The following is a 22,907-nucleotide window of genomic DNA, read 5'->3' as shown; positions in this document are numbered from 1 at the left end:
AGTTTGAGTTATATAATATTCATATATTTATTACTTGACTATATGTTTTACCAATATATAAATAAATATATACTGTCATGTAAAATATTTTTTAGATTAGTTTTTATGTATATTTTCATTATAATACCAAACTTTATGTTTTTCACAAATAAAATAATTACAAATATTAATGGCTAAAGTTGTACATTAGCGCGTGTCGATGTGTGTCAATTAAAATATTGCGATTATTATAGAAACGAGGGATTGAATTAGTCACAATACATATTTTTATACTTTTTATTTTTTTTATAACAAAAAATATTTCATTAATTAAAAGTCATACGACACCTATAATATAGATTCGACGTTAACAAATATATAAGATATTGAATCAAATAAAATTTTCCTTTATAAAAACTACAATCATCGAGTAGATCTTGCATTGTGGAACATCTCTCGCTTACTTCGTTGGATATACAACCTTGTTGGAGAGACAATCTAACAATCTTTTATAGCCGTGAGGATGTTTTCCTTCTAATTCACCTTTTGTATTAAAAAACTTGATAACCTTTTCACCAACGAAATAATTTCACGACAATCTATTAGATCTAATATCATGTATACAAAACTAAGAAATTTCTCCCTCTAAAAGAGGAGATAAACCTTGTCTTTCGAAGGAGGTCGAAAAATTCTCTTTCGAAGGAGATCAGAAACCCTTTCTTTTGAGGTAGAAAAATTCCTCTCAAAAGGGGGAAGTATTATTATAAAACCTAAAAAAAACTTTAAAGATACAAGGATTGGGGGTTTCCACTGGTTAAAATCGATGAAAGTCCCTTCAAAATTCAACCACGGAGGCTACGGTTTTGGAGAAAAGAAGGAGGAGAGCTTTTTTTTTTTTTTTTTTTTTTTTTTTTTTTTTTTGCATAAAACCACCTTTTAATTATTATTATTATTATTTTTTCATATAACCACCTTTTAAAAAAAATGTTGCAAAAGAACACCAATTTTAATAATTTTGTTGCAACTTACCACTAGTTTAATGTAGAACAGTTGATGAATTTGGCTAAAAAAGTGGTAAGTTGCAACAAATTTTTTAATATTGATGGTCTTTTGCAACATTTTTTACAAAACTGGTTATATGCAAAAAACAAGATTTAAAAGGTGGTTTTATGCGAATTTTTTTTTAAAGTACTTTTTATGTTTATAATAGTGGTTTCTAAAAGATATTGGCATGTACTTAAAATATCCGGAGGTATTAAAATAATTCACCAAATGCCACTGAGCACTTTAATAATTCACCAAATGCCATCAAAATTTTTAAAATTCACTAAATACCACCGAGTTTTTAAGAAAATTCACCAAGTGTCATTAATGACTAACGACCGTTAACTTCTTTAGTCATTAGGGTTTAAACACGATACATGTTACGATATGATTGAATCATTTTAATTATTTATTTAAATTAATAAAAAATAACATTTTTTTCTCGATTTTCGTGACGAAAATAATTTGGGTAAAGTTTTGGGGGTTAGTTTGATTCTTTATGGATCAAATTAAGCTCAAAATTGAAAAAAAACAACGTAAATGCCCCGTTTTGTGTGTCAAAAAATATTTCGATTAACGAGTCATTTTTTTAACCATGGAAATTGATAGGGTAAGGTTTTGGAGGTTCTTTTGACCCCTTTTATGGATTCAAATTAAGCTTAAAATTTGGCACAAAAAAATGTACCGTTTAGGGCATGTTCACATTTACTTAATTTCAGTTCAGTTCAGTTCAGCTCTAATCAGTTCAGTTCAGCTCCAATCAGTTCAGTTCAGTTCAGTTTATCTCCTAATTTCCCTCTCTCATAAAATATTAATTTCAGCTCAATTCAGTTCAGTTCAGCTCCAATCAGTTCAGTTCAGTTCAGTAAATATGAACAAGCCCTTAGTGTGTCGAAAAATATCTCGATTAACGAGTCATTTTTTTTAATCATGGAAATTGATCGGGTAAGATTTTGAAGGTTATTTTTACCCTTTTATGGATTCAAATTAAGCTTGGAATTGGAAAAAAAAATAGCGTAAATGACCCATTTTGCAATTTTTTTCGGTAAAAAAATTACGATGTTAACACACAAAATAGGACATTTACTCTTTTTTTTTTTTTTTTTTTTTTTTTTTTTTTTTTGTCAAGCTTAATTTGAAGTCTTAAGGGTCAAAATAACCTCCAAAACTTTACTCGAACAATCTTTGTCAAGACAATCGAGAAATCGTTTATTTTTATTAATTAAAATAAATAATTAAAATGAAGCAATCATATCATGACATGTGTTATGATTAAACCCTAATAACTAACGGAGTTAACAATTATTAGTCATTAATAACACTTGGTGAATTTTTTTTAAAGCTCGATGACATTTGGTGAATTTTAAAAACCTTAATGACATATGGTGAATTATTATGAATTTGTTAAATAACATTTGTTGAAATAGCCGAAATACTAAAGTTAATTACATGTCAAAGATGTGGCACAGTGATCAAGACCTCACATCACCAATTCAGGCAACAGCGAAACAAATGTTCTTCTAAATTCTAAAACGTCATGATTTATTTTAATAAGTAAATTTCTTGGATTTTACATTTCTGGCTTTCATTTGTAATCTTAAATTCTTCTTAATCCCGATAATATCAAAACAACCCAAAACTGGCCAAAACATAAACTGCAAACACGAAACACCCAAATATATATAAAAAATAAAAAATAATAATAAAAAAAAAGAAGAGAAAATCCAAAGTGTATGTGTGTGAGAGAAAGAGCTTCCCAAAGTTGCTGTACTTCCCCGTCAAACCAGAATTTTCCATTAAAATATGGGCAAAATTCAATTGGGTTTTAAGCAATCTTGATCAAACTTTTGAAAATTTCATCTGGGTATTTTAAATATTGCAAAATTTGTTTATTTTTTTGCAATTATCAAGAAAAAAAGAAATAAAGATGTGGGGTTTTGGAGGAAGGTATTATTGGGGGAGGAGAGAGATTGGAAGAAAAAGTGATGGAATTGTAGTTGTATTTGCTTGGATGTCTAGTGAAGAGAGACATTTGAAGCATTACATCGATCTTTACGCTTCTTTGGGTTGGGATTCTCTTATTTGTCACTCTCAATTCCTCAATTCGTAAGCTCAATTTCACCCAATTTTGCTTTTTTTCTTAAAGATAATTGGTTTTTTTGGTTGTAGCTTGTTGAATTATGTAGCTGAAGTTTGTAATATTTTAGCTTTGACTTTGGATTTTTTGTTAGTTAATTTAATTATTTTTATTGGGGTGTTCATTGATTAATTGAGTAATTGTAGGTGGGATGTGGAATTATGTTGTTCATATACTGAATTGTTCATTTGTTTTGGAAAATTGGGTTATTCTTTTATGTTTCTTTTGATAATTGTGAGTGAATTGATGTTCCTGGTCTAATTTGGAATGGTTGTAATAGCAGTTTTAGGTTGAGTAGCTTATAATCACCAGACTAGAACCTTCGGTCGGCATGTCTAAGCAGTTATACTCGTCTCGTCATGAACCGATATTTCTAATGGTTCATTTGATGTGGAGTGTAATTTTGGCTTGAATAGTATTGTTTGTATACCTTTGATTCTAATTTATATTTTGTTTTCAAAGGAGCTACACATTTTTCATTATTATTTGCAATCAGTAGAGGGCATTTGGTGATTTAGCTTCATGTCAACATCTGAAAAACCAAGGAATGTGCACTCCTTGCAGTTTGTTTAATATAAGTTTTATTGATCCCCAATAAATTCCTCTGTCATGGTGGTATATATTGTGTGTGGTCTATGTTTACCTTATCGCATAACTTGCGATTTGTTTATTCATACTCCTATGTCACTTGTATTGTGGTGTTGCTGTAAGGGTACACTGAACTATTAGAGATCTGTCTGAGCTATGGACTCATATTCATAATTTCATATTAAACTTTTTGAAGTTTAATGCTTTTATTGTTAATTAAATGGACATTGACTGCATTATTATGTTAAGGAGAAGTTTAGTTATCCGTACATTTGCTTCACTTGATACTTTTTCTTCGTAATAAGTAACATGAACAATATATAGTAGTGCCAAAATCTCTAATATTGATGAACAAAACATGTGCTGAGATATGATCAAATGATAAGTTTATAGAGGTGTGCATGCATATATCATTTAATTATCTTATCCTGATAGCTAATTTTGTTGGACAACTCCTCTACATTTTACAATGGTGAGAAGAAGGGTAAAGACCAAAGAGTTTCCTTCTGACCATGAGCTGACGTATCCCGTATAATCTCTTTTTGTTAGTGTCTTGAAAGAAGATCTCAAAAAGATGTAATGCTTTTATCATACTCCCTCCATTTCTTTTTGTTTTTACATTTGAAATCTTTTTGTGAGAGAAAAATGGTCAAAGCGTAAAAAACAAAAAGAAACGGAGGGGGAGTAGAAATTTGCTGTGAGTAACAAGTTTCTGTGTTTTTGTCAACATCCTGCTATGCAACTTTTTGTTTATTGAATGCTATTGGTGATTACTTATCCTAAACCTGTAGTGGCTTCATGTAGTTCACTTGCTGTTCTGCAGATTCTTCCCTGAGAAGGCAACCTTGTTGGCTGTAGACATTCTGGACGAACTTATAAAGGTTAGTAATTCAGTACTAACTATACTGGTTATTTGAGGAGAATGTGTGCTGCTCTCTGTTATATAAGCTAAATTTTGAGGACTTGATATCTAATTTTTGAACTTTACTGTACCCTTACTCGTGTTAAATTTGGTTATTAATAAAACCTACATGACGAGGTAGTGAGCAGTATATTATCTGAACTTTTTTTTTTTTTTACTTCAAATTATCTTTGAGATATTATAATGAAACATTTGAGTACATATACACATTGAGACATTAGGAGAGAGTAACTTTAGCTTTGAGAATTTTTTTTTATCAGTATAAGAAAATGTACATATTCATTTGGGATCTTCCTAGATTTGTCTCAATGTGTAGTTTCAAAATATCAATTTTTAATAATTTTTATAATGCTTGGTTCAAGATATCGATGCTAAAATATTGAAGAATGTGCAAAAAAAGAAAGGAGACAAATACTTAAGAATAAACAGAGTACAAGTCTTCTAAGCTGCTTTGTAATACTTTCTTTTTACCAATAATGGTTTTTTTTTGGTTAGTAAAAAGAACCCCTCATAGAATCCATACGACATATACAAAAGAGATCAAAAACGATAAATACAATGAAAATTGAATCAAATAACAGTTCTAATTCTATAAATTATGATCGCGAGTGAGATTTGTCATTGATGAATACCCTCGTCTGTTGAATCGTTGTCCTCTGCCCCCTTCTTCTACGAGGGGACCTTGCGATTTTTGATAGTTTGGAATTGAAAAAAATTTGATTCAATGAATTGTAGTCGTTGATCTGACAACTGATTCAATACCGCACGAACCACCACCATAAAATTAGAACTTCCGGTGACAAAAGAGAATTCATCTACACCGATCAAGACCGTTGTAAGGATGAGATTTATTATTATAAGCGATTAAAAAGGGATTTTGGGGCTTGCCCCTCATCAAGGAACCAGTGGTAGCCCCTACCAATAATTACAATGGAGATCAAGGAGAGAAGGATGAAGGAGGAAAAAGGGAGAAGGAAGAAGATTGAAGGAAAACCCTAAAAAAACGGGAAAAACCCTAGCAAAAAAACTAGGAAAAAAACACCCTCCCAAGGAGAAACCTAGAGGGAAAACCCTAGCAAAAAATAGGAGCACTTATGCACAACGAAAGGGGTACATATTATATTGTGTATTTATGCTTGATTCTATTCTATGTGATTATGTATGTTTTTCTGATTTTATTACTTTTTAACAATGGGTTGTTTAAGATATTCATAGTTATAACTTATAAGTTTAAAGTTGATAGTAGAGACTAATTACTTCCTTTGTCCTTATTTACTTGCCCCTTAGCCATTTGCATATAATTCTGCGCAAGTAAATAAGAAGAAATTGGGGGACTAAAATAAGAGAAAAAGTAAAGAGAAGTAATTCCTTAAAAAGAAATGGGACTAGTAAATTAGGATACCCAAATTAAACATCCTCTTGTTTGTGTGAGAGCGCGAGCATGCATACGCGTGTTTGTGTGTGTGTGCATAGTTTGTTTTAACCTCCTTCTTAGCAAACGTGTTAATTATGTTAAATCTAATCATTATACATGTATGTAACATTGATTGAAAATATTTTTAAGATTATGTAGTTTTTATATGTGGCTTTGCAAATGAAATTTTATGCATGCATATGTGTATAAATACTTGTAGTGTAGAAAGGCAACACCTTTTTATAAAACATGACTGTCTCCATGTGATGGATTCGTGGTATAAACTTGAGTAAAGCATAAATACGGTCCCTAAACTTTTGTATTTGTGCACTTTTAGTCCCTCAACTTTCATTTGTGCATTTTTGGTCCCTCAACCACCACTTTTGGTGTTTCTGACCAAAAAGTTGAGGGACTTAGCCTAGTCAGCAAAAGTTTAGGGACCATGAGTCATTTTTTTTTAGTCAACATTAATTAAAAAAATTATAAAAAGTTTTTTTCTTCAAAATTAAAAACTATTTTTTTTTTTTTAAAAAAAAGGAAAAAAACAATTAATTCAATTCATTCCTTATTCTTATTCCCTGTTCTTCTAATTCAATAAGAAAACCCAATAAATTAAAAATACCAATAAATCATATATTAAACCCAAAAAAATTGCTTATTCTTCCATAATTTTTCTAATTAGAAAAACAAATGTAAGGAAGAACATCTCTTCCTTTCGCCACTCAACCTCTTTCTCCACCACCACCTCCGTCGCCACATCCGATTCTCTGCCGTTGAAGCCTCTCTTTACATTACAACCATCGTCATTACAACCCTAAAAGTTTCATCAACCGAAGCAATTTTTATCCCAGATTCGGAAGTCCTTTTAATTCTACAATGATCCAATTTTCTCTCTCCTAAATTTGTCAATTTTCTGGGTTTTGATTGATTTTGCATTTAAGGTGGAAGGGTGGTTTGGTAATTTTGGTGGGGTGGTGAGTAGTGGTTTTAATGGTGGTGATAGGAGGTGGATGGTGGTAATCGCCACCAAAGGTGGATTAGCCATATGAGGTGTTTTTGGGATTGAGGTATTTTTTTTTTTTTTTTTTTTTTGGTTTTGAGATCAACGTATCAAATTATTGATTTGTCCTATTGTGTGTCATTTGTGTTTCTGAAATGGTCTTTTTAGGCTTTGGGTTGGATGGTTTTCCACCGTAAGTCATGGAAGAAGGGAGGAGAGAGAAAATTGAGGGTGGGGAATTAGAGATGAGGGGGAGGGAGAGTGATAGTCATGAAAGAGATTAAGCCCTAAACTATTTCTCATCATACCATTTGCCACATCAGTTAGAAAGATTCCTTTGAAATTAAAATTCTTAAAAAAAAAAAGAGAAAAATAAAAAATTAATGACTCATGGTCTCTAAACTTTTAGGGACTAGGATAAGTCCCTCAAGTTTTTGGTCAGAAACACCAAGAGTGGTGGTTGAGGGACCAAAAGTGCACAAATGAAAGTTGAGGGACTAAAAGTGCACAAATACAAAAGTTCAAGGATCGTATTTATGCTTTACTCGTATAAACTTAATACCCTCGTGCTTTTTTTTTTTTTGAAGATTAATATTATATGGAATTTGCATATTATACTGACAGATTGCTGTGTTGTTATGTAGGACTTGAAGAAAAGTCCGCGCCCTGTTGTCTTTGCTTCCTTTTCCGGCGGCCCAAAGGCTTGCATGTATAAAGTTCTGCAGGTATTCTGTTTTGGAATACTTCTTTTTCATATATGGGAACAAGCTGCTTTAAAGTCAAAATGATCACTGTACTCTGAACTTTTTTCTTAAACATTTCTCTGTATATTTGGAATAATATTCTAGGATAGTGAACATAACTTCAGAAAATATATTCCATACAATGTCAAGTTTTTCCTGTTAAATGAATAAAGAGGTGCCCCTCACAAAGGAGTTAAAGTTACCAGGGCTTAACTATGTGATTATAGGAGTTCTGAGTAGTATTATTGGTTGACTTGCAATCATTTCCCTGATAAGCTGTAGATAAAGGGCGTCAGCAAAAGGGTGATGAAGTGTTAGTGTTAGTCTATAGATTGTTCTTCTACAGTTAAGTTATAAGCATTTGAGCAACCTTTACTTTATGTACCTTGTTTTTTTTTTTACTTTGCTTACTACAAGTAATGCAAGGATTGGGAAGTGGGTTTCTGTAGGAATTTCTTCTAGTGTTTTGTCAGAGGCCCATGATCTATACACACTACAAATTGTAGGCACAGTAGTTTAAAAATTGAATTAAGATGTCCGAACTATGAAATCTGACTCTGTTTTTTCCAGTTAATTTCCATGATTTTATTTTATTTTATTTTTTATTATTTTTTTACCCTGGTTGGGACAGGGGCTTAAATCAATGGCTCATGGCTCAGGAAAAGCCCATAATTTTTTTTAACAAGAGAGTAGCTACAAAGGTTTTTATTTGTTTTTTAATTATTATTATTATTAATATTATTTTTTTTATTATTATTATAATTTATTTTTTTTAAAATTATGAGATACATATCAAACTGGAGATGTAGTCCCTCTCTATCTACTAAGAGAGAGATATACCTGATCAATATTTCTGTATAAGTTTGTTATCAAGAGTCTTATGGGGAAGATTGCTTGCAGTTAGACTGTAATGGACTGTTCCAATTTTATACTATGTCCGATTTTTATTAGTTGACACGTTTTGACTTTAGCACTATTCAAACTCCCCTTTGGACCGTGTTTTGTGATTTATACATAATGAAAAATATAGTCATGTGGGTCTTGTTAGATTCGTCAAAATATATATTTTTAAAATATCAACTTTTTCTAATTTTTTATAATCGGTAATTAAAGATATTAAAAGTTGAAGTTGTGCATTGGCAAACGTGACTAAAGAAACGTGTCAACTAAAAAGAAACGGAGGAAGTAGTTGATTTACTTCGCCCAATCATCCCATTTCATGCATCATCTCTAGTAACTGTTTTCATATAACCTCATAACTATTTTACAGGGGCATCAAAGTGCTTATTCCAGTTTTCTGAATTCTTGATTTAGCTTGATGTTGTAGTCATATCTATAGCTGTTTGGGATTGTGCCCGCTCAAACACATTATCTACAGCATAAGTGTTTTTCTTATGCAATAGTTTGTATGGATATCGAGTTTTGGTAAAGCCAGAATGCTGATGAAATGTCTTACGATATTGCCGCCAGTGGGTATCCTGCTGCCAGTCCCAAGCCTAGATAAAGGAGGAGGGTTACAATAGGCCAGTGACAGCCAGTGTTAAACTCTGTCACATCGCTTGACATGAGCCACAATGATTGAGAGTCGTACTCCTGAGAAGTTCTCATGTTGGTTCATGAGCAGTATAAGGCAAGAGAGATTGAGAACCTGAAAACCCTTTTGTCCAAAAACTTGAAGATGAAGGATTTAGGTAAACTGAAGTTTGGGTTAGAAGTTGATCACTCTGAATCTGGGATCTTGATATCTCAGAAGAAGCTAGCCCTTGAAGAAATAGCCATTCTAGCATCGCGTATTCCTCCAACTCCAACAATGATTCTTCTTGCTTTGGCTGATCTGATCACAGAAGCAAAAAAGGCTCTTTCTGATGTGAAAGAAGAAGAAGAAAAAGATATGGCTTAACTTTGTACTCCCATGATTTGTCCTATTGTTGGAAGACATGATATGGCTTAACTTTTGGTCTAAACTGTAGTCTATAAGGTTGAGTAAGGGGGGAGGGAGGGGGGAAGGTGTGGGGGGAAATGGTGTGAAGCTTGGAGAAAAGGAAGGGAGGAGCAAACACTGGTGAATTGTAGATATTAAATAACTATCTGCTATATATCTGAAGATAGTATAGTTTTTTGGTTCAGGAATTGAGTATGGAACTAAATGCTAATGTACATTGCCTAGAGGCTAGGGTTATGTTTTCCAGACACTGATCATTCCTGTGTTTGCATACCTTGAAACAATATAATCCAGACCCGGCTATGATTTCCATGTCAGACATCTCATCTTGCTCATGGAATTGGTTACTGATTTAAGGGATTGAGAGAGAGATATGGTAGAGTATCCATGTTGTATATCTCAAACTTTGTGTTATAGAATAGAATCAATAGATACTTTGAAAATTAAGATAGAAGGATAAGAGGAGAAACATGACTAAAGAAAGATGTCAAGTAAAAAGAAACAGAGAGAGTATCTGTTAGTTGGTGAGGAAATCTGCTTCTACCATATGAAGAATCATAATGTTTGAGCTTTGGTGGTAAGAAATCTCCTTGATCTATAACTTTATGGTGAAATTTACCATGAAAAACTATATGTTTAGGCATGTGGTGGTAGCTCCAGTGATCTTGTCTGGCGGAGTGTCTCAATGTTTCTCTTTCTCACTCTGTGCAGCAATTGTCTTTGTTCTCTCTCCTCTCTTTTGTGCTGGTTGATTGGCTAGGGTTTGATATTGTGTGATTTTCAACTATTGTTCTTCTGGGCTTTTTTCTCGATTTTGATCTTCAATGAGCTTGGGCAAATACTTAACCTAACACGTAAATTAGATTTTGTAACATAGTCTTGGAGTGTCCAAAAATTTTGCATGTTATGAGAGCAGTAAGGGGTCACATGTTCTTGAACCATGCAACTGATTTTTGGACATGGAAGTTTGACACAGTGCTTTTGGATAAGGAAAATATTTTTGAAAAAAGCTCCTACTTAGTGTGAGAAATGAAATCCTTCCCATAACCCCTCCTAAACTGTTTTCTGCAATTGTTTCCCTACTTTACTCATGTTAGGATTCTTCTAGGTTTTAACCGTGTCAACCTAAGGAATTATCTTTACTTTTTGCAGATAATTGAGGGCAAATGTGACCAACATGACAATCAGGTATATTTTTTCTCTCTGCACTACTTAAACACAACTCTTAAAATTTTAATTTTGTAGATGTTTATTTTAGCCTTATTTAAGTTTTTCATTCATGTAACTATCAGATGCAAGTTATGCTTATGACCAATGCATATTTTACTTCCTTTCATTGAAGATTAATTATCAAGCGGTCAGAGATTACGTTGCCGGCCACATTTATGACTCCAGTCCTGTGGATTTTACCAGTGACTTGGGTACGCGTTTTGTTCTTCACCCATCAGTGCTAAAAATATCAAACCCACCACGATTTGTGTCATGGTTAGCAAATGGAATCGCCTCTGGTTTAGATGGCCTTTTCCTTAGTAGGTTTGAATCACAACGGGCTGAGTATTGGCAGACTCTATACTCTTCAATTGTATGTATCATCTATTTTCTGCTGTTAATTTACTTTTCTTTTTTTAAAAAAATCTTTAAATAACGTTTGATTTTGATGCAGAGCATGGGAGCACCATATCTCATAATGTGCTCCGAAGATGATGATCTTGCTCCCTGTGAAACAATCTGCAATTTTGCACATCGGTTGCAGGAACTTGGTGGTGATGTTAAATTAGTGAAATGGACCAGTTCGCCCCATGTAGGTCTGTTTCTAACTGAGTATATAATCTTTTTGAACAATTGCTCATGGTTATGGAAAGGAATAGTGATCTTGGTCTCTTATCATTCATTGGTTTTTATACTTTTGATCGGCCCCAAAATTTTTAGTCCTAGTGGCTAGTTTGTGGGCTGGGCCAGCCAGCATTTTCAAAATTTGTTACATGCTTACAATCTCTTCTAGCAGCACAATGATTTTTATTGGAGCTCTTCATTCTCCTCCCAAGCATTTCATAAACAGCAAAATACGTGTGAATTGCAAGGCTTCCTTATAATTTTACATCTTTGCCCATTAAACTTTTTACATCACTTCTCTGGTCTCTACATGAAACACTGATGAAGCAAGAATTTTTTGCATGGCATGAAGCTTTTGCTAACTCATGCAGGACCAAGGTGGACCCATGCCACTTTAGCCCATTATTTTATATCCCTTTTAATTCTATCATGATACATCTTTTAATCTATATTCTCATAAAGACATAAGAAATACTCCCTCTGTCCCACAATATTGCATGTTTTCTTTGTTGAGGAATCCCACATTATATTACGCTCTCTTATTTTAGACATTGCACCACATTCAGACATGTGATGACCAGTCTTATTTTACCCTAACTTTCTCTTATTGCATGATATAGTATTATCTGCTATTCCGTATCTTCTATCACATCTACTTTTTCATTCAGTAATTTAATTATCTACTATTCCAATCAAATGTACTCTTCTCTCTCACAAGAGAAGTTGCTAAGTGTATTGCAGGAGATTACTTCTGCTTTAAATAGGCACAATGGGAAGGTTTGTTCTGTTAGTTGACTAGGGCTAACTGGATTGGCTGGGAGTACAAATGCAAATTTGATTTGTCTAGTGTTCTGTTTACAGCTGCTGCAATTGCATTGTCATAACACAAAGTGTATGCTTCTAGGATTGATGTACTATGAGTCATTTGCATTAGAAGCATGACATGCTGAACGTTAATCCATTTATGCACTTGCATATACTTGAATGTGAAACGCATATAGTAAAGGACCTGTGTGTAATTTATGGATCTCATCTGTCCTTGCCATAAATAACTGCAATATCCTTTTTCTGGACACAACTGATTGTAAAACATGATGAACAGAGGTATAGTGGCTAAAGCTTTGCTTTAATTCCATGATTGCAGGTCACTATCGACAGCATTCAATTGATTACAAGGGTGCTGTGACTGAGTTATTGAGAAAGGCTTCAGCCATCCAGTCACAAAGGATACAGAGGCTTGAAGGAGGGACGTTGGGTTTTGAGGGTACATGTGATGAGATTTCTAAACCATTTAGGGACCTAAGGACTGCCGCAGCCAGCTCAAGTGACATTTATAAGAAATTCTCAATTGAGATGGCAGAACAGGCCGTTGTGCCCAAAAGCTCATTTGAGTATCATGGGGGTGGAGCTGTTGGATCTGTCCAAAATGAGAAGCCAAGCCTTGTTCGCCTACCCAGCCCACCAAGGATCAATGCTAATGGGGTTCTTGGCCAAATTCTCTTTGATGTGTGTGTCCCAAAGAACGTAGAAGAATGGGATGTAGGTCCTTTATGCTCTTTACGTCATTCACCATTTCCAACAAGAAGACATTCCATGCATTTTAATCCCATGAAATGCATACGGCGTTCAAGGTTATGATTTATATGTCTGACCTTTTGACGGGGATGGAGAGTGTTTTAGATTTTGAAAGAGTGAGATGTTCCTCCTAACAACAAATGCTCGTGTGCATTTCACTGCAACATGAATGCAGTGAAACAAGTGAGAAACTGAATGCAAAGGGCAAAGATTCTAGAAGTTTCGTTTCTCTGATTGAAGCAATAGGCAGGCTATGTAGCACGCCTTCACTTTGGTGTTTATATTACCCCTATAAAGCGTGTACAGTGGTTTGTGAAGTGCGACTCCCTCCAGAAGCTATTTCAGAGATAAATCATCTGTAATAACTTATGTAAAAGATAAATGTTATTTAATATTTTAGAGTATTCTGAGTACTATAATAATAGTATGAGAATTATGTAAAAGATAAATGTTATTTAATATTTAGAGTATTCTGAGTACTATAATAATAGTATGAGAATTATGTGTTGTCGTATACATGTAAATGCCGGTTTTTATAATGCAACTATGAAGTTTATTTTGTTACATTTCTTAACCTCAAACTTAAATGATCTAGTATTCTAGTTTGAACATGCCAATTTTTAACTTGTTCTTTCATCTAGCATTCTAGTAGCGTTTCACATTAGATATGTTAATGAGAGCAACAGTTGAAACTTTGAAATCATGAGATAGATGGAGAATCAGATAATCATTTAGTCAGTTTTCTTTTCTATCTAACCCAAAATCAAGATATTGGGTTTATGTTTGTCAAACAGTAAACCCTTCTAAAACATACTTTTGGTAATTAGTGTTATAGATTCAATTAATTTACTACTTTGTTTTGGTTGTGTTCAATATACAAGTATCAATTACATTATACTAAAGGCGAATCTGATATGACACTTGTGGCAGACTTTGATTAAAAAAATTCCCGCCACTTTTACTTTCCTTTTTTTAACAAATATTTATGAACATTATTTTATAATATCCTGTACAATCCATTTTGCATGCACCCGGTGTACAGTATTTTTACTGTACATCGGACTGTTTGCACGTGCCACTCATTTACTAGTTTTTTTTTTTTTTTTTTTTTTTTTTAAAAAAAAAAAAAAGCAAAATCGCGAAATTTAATACCTCAAAATCAAAAAAACGCAGAACAACAATGGAGGAGAGAGAAAGTGAGAAAACGCAACCCTTGATCATCAACTGAGGAGAGAGAAAGTGAGAAAACGCAAAAATTGTAGAAATCGATCATCAATTGAGAAGAAAAAAGGTGAAAAAACGCAAAAATTAAAATTTCGATTATCAATTAAGGTAGAGAAAGTGAGAAAACTTACAAATTGCGGAATTCGATCATCAGTTGAGAAGAGAGAAAGTGAAAAAACGCAAAAATTGGAGAATTCGATCATCAATGGAAAATTTGACTTTCGATACCACAAATTGTAGCAATCTCATCAACGAATTGCTACAAAAACAGAGGCAAATTGAAACTGAATTTGAAATCGATTTAAATTGATCGATTATAGAAGAAGAAGAAACTAAGAGTTTTAGAGATGAACTCGTACCAATATTCAACAATCCAAACAATGGAGACGATGCAGAAGAAGCAATTGAGAATGCAGAAGAAGCAATTGAGATTGCAGAAGAAGCAATTGAGAATGCAGAAGAAGCAATTGGTTCCTGGCAAATCAATTGATTCAAATTCAGAACAAACAACCAAATCAAATGCAACTGAAGGTAATTTCTATAAACATTTCAGATTGTATGCAAAAAGTAACCCTCTGTATGCCTTAAAGTTACCCTTTTCATGCATAAAAGTGACCCTATTTATGCACAAATGTTACCCTAAGATTGTATGCAGAAAAGTAACCCTTTGTATGCCTTAAAGTTACCCTTTTCATGCATAAAAGTGACCCTATTTATGCACAAATGTTACCCTAAGATTGTATGCAGAAAAGTAACCCTTTGTATGCCTTAAAGTTACCCTTTTCATGCATAAAAGTGAACCTATTTATGCACAAATGTTACCCAAGATTGTATGCAGAAAATTCAGATTGTATGCAAAAAGTAACCCTTTGTATGCCTTAATGTTACCCTTTTCATGCATAAAAGTTACCTTATTTTCGAACAAATGTTACCATTTTGTTTCCTCTAAATTGAATGATATGTTGCCTCTGATTATAATCTAATATATGTGTATTAAATCACAGATACAAATCCAATTCATGCTTCTGGTTTAGATCTTAGAGGTTCATTTTTTGGTGTGGTAAGAGAAACTTTTGAAGAAATTTTGGAATTTTATGAAAAACATGCTGCTATACTAGGGTTTTCAATACGAAAACATACAACTAGATACCAAACACACACAAAAATAGTAACTGAGAAAAATTATGTGTGTTCTGCTGAAGGAAAGAGAAATGCAGGTTACAAGAAAACATAGTTAGTTGAAATGGTTAATGAAGAGGATGTGAATGTAAGCCATTACAAGATCGAATTGCAAGGCATTCATAAGAGCAAAAGTGAATAAAGAAGGAAAGTTTGAGGTAGTGGCTCATGTTATTCAGCATAACCATGAGCTAACAAGGTCACAGTGACATTATTTACATCGTTCTGAAAGAAAAATGACAAAAGAAAAAGCTGAAGCAATAAAAACAATGAAATCTTCAGGTCTAACTACAATAGACACTTACAATTACATGGCTACAGAGGCTGAAGGAGAACAGAATATAGGTCATAGTGTTGTAGATCACCTGAATTTTTGCTCAAGGTTAAGAATGGAACAAATTGAGGCTGGAGATGCTCAAACTTTAGTGAACATTTTAAATCAGGAACAATCAAAGGATCCAAACTTCTTTTTTAGAGTGAAGTTTGACAAGGAAGGAAGAATTTCCAATGTCTTTTGGAGAGATTCAATGATGCTAGAAGACTATAGGATATATGGAGATGTGCTTGTCTTTGATACAACATACAAAACCAACAGATATAATCTTATATGTGCTCCATTTGTTGGAATAAATAATCACTGGCATAATTGTATGTTTGCATGTGCTTTTATTGGGGATGAAAAAACAGATTCATTTGTGCGGCTACTAGAAACATTCTTGAAAGCTCTGGAAAATAGAACACCAACTTCAATATTCACTTATCAGGACCAAGCAATGGCAAATGCAATTGAGCAGGTAAAAGATTTATATTTACATTTTACAGATTTTAAACTCTGACAATAATGTTTTCCTTTTTCCCATAAAGTTACCCTTTTAACTGCATAAAGTTACCCTTTTAACAGCATAAAGTGACCCTTTTAACAGCATAAAGTGACCCCTTTATTTTCAATGTAGGTGCTTCCTAATACAAGGCATAGACTTTGTATCTGGCATTTGGAACAAAAAGCTATAACCAGATTTGGAGCTCTTAAAAAAGACAAGGAATTCAAGTATGCATTCAACCAGTGTTTAAAGATGTGTGTGATAACACAAGAATTTGAAGCAAAATGGCAAGCAATGATGCAGAAATATGAGTTGGCAGCACACTCTTGGTACCAGAGAGTGTACGAGTTGAAAGAGAAATGGTGTCCTGCCCTTAGTAGAGATTTCTTTTCAGCAGGAATCTTATCATCACAAAGGAGTGAAAGCACTAATCATGCAATAGGATTCAGAGCAAGTAAAGCAACTACCTTGACAGAATTTTATACCATATTTAAGAAAACAATCAATCGTTGGAGAAGCACAGAGAAATATGATGAGTTTACCTGTAGCAAGTCAATAACATTCACTTCATTGCCACTGTCTGGAATGCTAAAACATACTACACAGGTAAAAATTTAACTGATAAGTACATAAATTACACATAAATTATAGCAGTTTAAATGTAGCTAAATGATTTTGGTGAACAGGTTTTCACTTTGTCACTCTTTTGAGATTTCGAAGAGGAGTTTGGATATTCTATGGCAACAAATGTTCAAATGATAGGAAGAAATGAAGAATGTCTACTTTATCAGGTAGCCCTGGAAGACAAGCCATGGTCTGCACATCAAGTAAACTATATACATGAGAGCCAGAATGTATGGTGTACTTGCAAAAATTTTGAAGCATCTTGATGGTTATGTTATCATTGCATCAGAATTCTACACTTGCATTCAGTAACAAGAATACCAGACAAGTATGTTTCAAAAAGATGGACTAAGTTTGCAAAAACAGAGGCATGGGATAGACTGAAGAATCAGGATCCTACACATCAATATATTCCATGGAGACAAACAATGATAAGGAAATACTACAATCTAATCTTAAAGAGTCAAGAAAATGAAGAAACAAGAGAATTTATGGAAGAAAGTTTCAGAAACAGTCTTAAAAAGTGGAAAACTTACTTGCTAGTGCTGCCCAGAGAGAAAGTGCAGAAGCTGCTTTTAATATTCCTGATGTGGCAGACAGCAATCACAACAATGATGATGTTTCTTCGGCGTCGAGTACAAGCATAAGTGTACCAACAATACTTGATCCACAAAGGGCTGTAACAAAAGGAAGAAGCAAGAGAGCAAAAGGAGGTCTTGAAAAAAACAAGAGAAAAAGAAAACCAGCACTGCCACCTCCACATTCAGAATTTGGATCTAAAACACCTAATTTGAGACTCTTTTAGGAACTTTTTAGATCATTTTTTTTTCAAAATTAATGTACTTTGTATTCTAAAACTATATATATATTTTTTTTTACTATGTGACTAGTTTAATGAATATGTGATTGACACTATTATTAGCGTATCTTTATTTAGTTAAACGTTTAAATTAAGAGTGACCCTTTTAACAAAAAAAAAAGAACCTTTTTTAAGAAAAAATTGACCCTTTTAACCGAAAAAAGTGACCCTTTTAATTTACAGAAAAAAGTGACCCTTTTCACATAATAAACCATTTACATAAAAGTGAACCATTTCATGAATAGAAGTGATCCTTTTTCTACATAAAAGCGACCCTTTTTATAGCTAAAGTTACCCTTTCTAACAATAAAATCTACCTTTTTCTTGCTTAAAAGTAACCCTTTCTATAAATAAAAGTTACCCCTTTTCTGCATAAAAGTTATCCCATAAAAAACATAAAAATAAACCTTTTAATTACTTTATGTATGCACATACATCAGTATTCCAAAAAAATAACCAAAGACTTTACACTAAGTTTAATTACATCATTGAACTTAATGTATGCACATACATTAAGTTTTTTCATTGTTAAAAAAAAACTATCAATTATTTCACTATTTAGAAGGAGTAAACTTTTTTGCCTGCTTTTTTTCCCTTTTTCCTTTGGTCTTTTCCTCTTCTGCCTCTGCCTTTGCTGCTGCTTCTGCTGCCATTTTTCTTTCTTCTGTTTCTCTCTTCTTCTTCTCAGCAATTGCAGCCTTTAATCTTTCTTCAACTCCATTGACATAAGCATGATCTTTCTTATTCTCGTTGAACTTGGGTAATTTTGACAACACATCATTCCTAGATTCATTCAAATCACACAGCACCAGTGTGGTACATATCTCTCCTCGTAAAAATTTCCTTCCAATAATCTCACAACAGGAAAAAAAATTATCAATATGTAATTAATAAAAGCATTAGAAAGGAAAAAACTACATAAACTATATAGATAATTACTGTTTTGAGTTCATTTAATTTGAACGATTCGCCAACAAAATGGAGCATGTGATACATGACAAAGACCCCACAGTCCAAATTGTCAACCTTTTCTTTTCTCCATTCCAACTCAACAACTTCAAAACCATAAGAAGGTAGCTGAGAACTCTTTGGATGATTTCTTTTGCCAAGAAAAGCACCCATTTGAACACACTGGCATAAAATATAAAAGTATAGAATACATTAAAATCAAAAAAGTTAAAATGGAAACAATGAATCAACAGAAATATAACAAAAAATAAAATCAAACATACCATGTTTGAACACAATTCTTTTGTATAAACAAGAGCAGAATCACTCCAGATAACGTTGTCAAGATAATATACCAACTCTTTTGTATGATCAATAACATACAAAATGTAGTGATTCTCAATAAGAACATGAAAATAGTTTTGAAACAGCAAAATTAAAAGAGATTTAGACAGAGCATATCATAAACATAACTCTTTAAAATTTATGATATTAAGTTTAGCATAAATATACCAGATCAGCATCCGTTATATCACATTCTGGATTCTCATAGCTAACCCAACCTTCCCATAGATCGTGCAAATCCTTAACAGCACTAGAAATGTTACCTTTGCCAATATTGTCACAAACATGCAAGAATGCATATTATTAAAGTATAAGATCTCAATAATATATATATAAAGTAAATGTGTTAAAATATATATATATATATATATATATATATAAAGAATGAAATAACTTACACTCTGCCTAACACCAAAGAAGAATTTTTGAGGACCAGTGGCCTCAAAACATGCTTTCTCATTCAAATACAGACAGTAGCAATCAATAATGCACCATCGAATCCTGAGTGGAGCAACAAGGGACACCATGTCTTCTCTTGGAATTAAAAAGTTCATTCCAAAAGTAACAAGGCTCTCACTGAAACAATAAAAAATAAGATCAGCATTAAAACAAAAAAATATAAGAAAAAAACAGATAAAAAAATAATAATCATAAAAAAGACACTTAACTTCCTATTCATTGAAACATCCTTCAGCAAACAATAATCGAGAATTTCCAAATGTAACTTAGGCAAATTCCTGAAAATCCAAGCATTGCTCTTCAAAAACGGAGTTACTAAAGGCACCTGCACACCTACTGGTCCACAGTCTAGAGAGCATAGAGATTTATTTGCTCTGATGATACGTCGAGCAGGTTCATTTTGATAAATATGCCCAATAGGAATATTTTCAGTAGGACCAGGAATGATAGCAGAAGGTCCAAAACCATTAAGACCTTCATTAACTATTTTTCCATGACCATTGTCATCATCCTTAGGAATATTTTCATTGAAACCTTGTGCAGGTTCTTTTTCAGGAACAACATCTTTGTTACCTTCTGTAGGTTCATAAAAACCGCAAAACAAATCATGCACAAACTTCATTTTATTACACTCATCAATTAAACCATCTAAAATCTTCAGATAATGAGGATCATAGAATAGCTGTTCAGTTTGAGAAACTGAAACAGAATCATCAGAAGATAATGAAACACTTCTGCGAGAAGTAATCAGATCATTCAAGGTTTGAAAACCAGTTGACTGAACAAATAATAAAACATCCATATTTCTTTTAAACAAAATAAACGTTTCATGAACAACCTACAAACATATGAACAAAGAAAAAAAAAATGTTACAAATAAAAATAATAAAATAAGTAAAAATTCAAAATATATGCTTAAAGTGACCATTTTAAATGCATAAAGTGACCCTTTTAAATGCATAAAGTTACCCTTTTATATGCATAAAGTAACCCTTTTAACTTAATATTTAGGATAACTTTAATGCATATAAAAGGTAACTTTGGTGCAAATAAAGGGTAACTTTTGTACACAAAAAGGGTAACTTTTGTGCCATAAAGAAATAATAACTAAACACATAAGAAAATAGAACACTTACATCAGTTGAAATTTCTTAACTTTCTTCATCAGTCATAATACCTTCTGGAAGCTCAAATGCAACAATGCGGCCAGTGGTACCACTTGTAGAAGCACCCTTATCATAACCCAAAGTAGGAGTTGTCTTAAAAACAGTTTCTCTCAAATTAAGCTGTGACACAGGATATGTAAAAGTATCCAATGGTCCCTGCCCATAACCACCAGCTTTGATCCCAAACTTAATCCACTTCTTAATATTTTACATCCGTCCAATTTTGAATCAAAGGAAGAGTACTACTTTCCTTTTCACCTTGAAAATTTAGACGATGAAAATACATAATTTGCAAAGCCAGCAAACAACCACTAACATTTTGAGCAGTTTCATCATCCTTATACTTCTGAACAACCTTCTTTAACTTTTTCAAAACATATGAACACCAATCGAAAGTTTTAATTTTAACAACTTTTTCAACAGCTTTCAGCAACTTCAATGAAATATTCCTATTAGTAGTAGGAGCTAAAAAGCTAGACATAGCTTGAAGAACAAAACACCTCTTAAATTCTTCCCCTCCATCAACCAAATCAACCATCCGAGAATCCAATTTTGACAAATGAAGAGGTTGCTTACCAAAAAGACCATAATCAGATCTCCATGCCTGAATGATACGTTTATGTACACTTTCATCTTCAAAATTTTTATTAAGTTCAGGAACGCAAATACCACTCAAAGGCAAGCAAAACACATCGCATATATCATTTCTAGTAATAACAAATTCTTTACCAGTAGCGATGGTAAACATGCAGCTACCACCATTAAAGTTTTCAACAAGCCAAGGTAGCATTTGACGATTAAGAGTTTTCAATTTCAGATGTAATAAACCTCCAAAACCAATTTCTTCAACAGCCTATTTTTGCTCAGGACTAAAGTTCTACAAAAAAATTTCCAATGAATAGGGTCTACACCTTGCAATCAAGCTTCTTTGCTCCCTAAATAAAAAAAAATTTAACTGAAACAATATAAACTAAAAACAAAATATAAGTAAAAAATGTAAAAAAAAACTATGTATACTTACACAAAAGATTTAGAATCAGAATCAGAAAGCATTTCATAATCAGAATCTTCCACTGTTTTAGCTTTCTTAGGTACAATTTTGGCCTTCTTAGGAACTATTTTGGCCTTCTTAGACTCTGGTTTGTCATTCTTAAAATAATTAAGCCCTTCTCAGGAATTGTCACAGCCTTTTTAGGTACTGCTTTGCTCTTCTCAGGAACTATCTGGGTCTTTTTTGGTACTACTTTAGCCTTAACAGGCTCTTTAGGCTTTCCTTTTCCTTTTGTAGGCATTTTATAACGATAACCACCTATTGAACCACCTGTATCTAATTATTACAGAGAAATAAAAAAAAATTACAAATTCAGAAATTACTCATGGAAAAATTTAGAATAATGTGCATAAATGACCCTTTTAAATGCATAAAGTGACTCTTTTAACAGCACAAAGTGACCCTTTTAACAGCACAAAGTGACCTTTTAACAGCATAAAGTGACCCTTTTAACAGCAAAAAGTGACCCTTTTATATGCATAAAGTGACCCTTTTAACAGCATAAAGTGACCCTTTTAAACACAACAAGTAACCCTTTTAACTGAAAAAGTTACTCATGTAACAACATACAGTGACCCTTTTAACAGCATAAAGTCACCCTTTTAATATCATAAAGTGAACATTGTCAAAGCATATAAATGACACATATGTCTATTACTCAAACACAATGAGCAATGCACATATGCATGTTAATCAAACACAGATGCACAAACACAATGCACATATGCATGTTAATCAAACATAGATGCACAAACACAACAACACATATATAACAAATTTTTAACAAATTATAAACAGTGAACAAAAAATAAAGCAATATTAAACATATTAACTTCAAAATTCAAATTCAATACTCAGAATCTACATGAAAAATTAAATAAATCTACAAAAATAACATGCATTACTAATTAAACATATATTAGCGAAAATTCAATTGAAAATTTTGAAAAAGTGATGAAAAATTTAAGTAAACACACCTTCTTCAACATCTGAAGACTTCTTTGTAATCTTCTTCGTTCTTAACCATTTCAGAATAAAACACTACGAAAATCGA

At 32.8% G+C, this 22,907-nt stretch overlaps 2 protein-coding genes across 2 annotated transcripts; both read left to right on the top strand.

The window, feature by feature from the left end:
• Window positions 1-2,461: 2,461 nt before the first annotated feature.
• Window positions 2,462-13,741, top strand: LOC110709082. Its single transcript, XM_021887298.1, has 7 exons — window positions 2,462-3,129; window positions 4,572-4,629; window positions 7,729-7,809; window positions 10,922-10,957; window positions 11,112-11,351; window positions 11,433-11,574; window positions 12,747-13,741. The coding sequence occupies exons 1-7, from the start codon at window positions 2,951-2,953 to the stop codon at window positions 13,238-13,240; spliced, it is 1,230 nt and encodes a 409-aa protein (XP_021742990.1). The 5' UTR covers window positions 2,462-2,950; the 3' UTR covers window positions 13,241-13,741.
• Window positions 13,742-15,816: 2,075 nt separating this feature from the next.
• On the top strand, window positions 15,817-17,830 carry LOC110709053 (protein FAR1-RELATED SEQUENCE 5-like). Its single transcript, XM_021887263.1, has 4 exons — window positions 15,817-16,374; window positions 16,534-17,007; window positions 17,315-17,353; window positions 17,579-17,830. The coding sequence occupies exons 1-4, from the start codon at window positions 15,817-15,819 to the stop codon at window positions 17,828-17,830; spliced, it is 1,323 nt and encodes a 440-aa protein (XP_021742955.1).
• The last annotated feature ends 5,077 nt before the right edge of the window (window positions 17,831-22,907 follow it).

Source organism: Chenopodium quinoa, unplaced genomic scaffold, assembly GCF_001683475.1.
Source record: "Chenopodium quinoa cultivar QQ74 unplaced genomic scaffold, ASM168347v1, whole genome shotgun sequence".
NCBI lineage: Eukaryota > Viridiplantae > Streptophyta > Magnoliopsida > Caryophyllales > Amaranthaceae > Chenopodium > Chenopodium quinoa.
Note: the sequence above shows the minus strand (reverse complement) of the source record. Positions and strands in the feature narration are given on the sequence as shown.

Excerpts from the sequence above, each read along its gene's own strand:
- LOC110709082 (XM_021887298.1), top strand. The coding sequence starts at position 2,951 with ATGTGGGGTTTTGGAGGAAGGTATTATTGGGGGAGGAGAGAGATTGGA. Across the intron at positions 3,130-4,571 it reads CACTCTCAATTCCTCAATTC|ATTCTTCCCTGAGAAGGCAA; the intron begins GTAAGCTCAATT and ends GCTGTTCTGCAG. Across the intron at positions 11,575-12,746 it reads GACCAGTTCGCCCCATGTAG|GTCACTATCGACAGCATTCA; the intron begins GTCTGTTTCTAA and ends CCATGATTGCAG.
- LOC110709053 (XM_021887263.1), top strand. The coding sequence starts at position 15,817 with ATGACAAAAGAAAAAGCTGAAGCAATAAAAACAATGAAATCTTCAGGT. Across the intron at positions 16,375-16,533 it reads TGGCAAATGCAATTGAGCAG|GTGCTTCCTAATACAAGGCA; the intron begins GTAAAAGATTTA and ends TTTTCAATGTAG. Across the intron at positions 17,354-17,578 it reads GTAACAAGAATACCAGACAA|AGAGAAAGTGCAGAAGCTGC; the intron begins GTATGTTTCAAA and ends AGTGCTGCCCAG.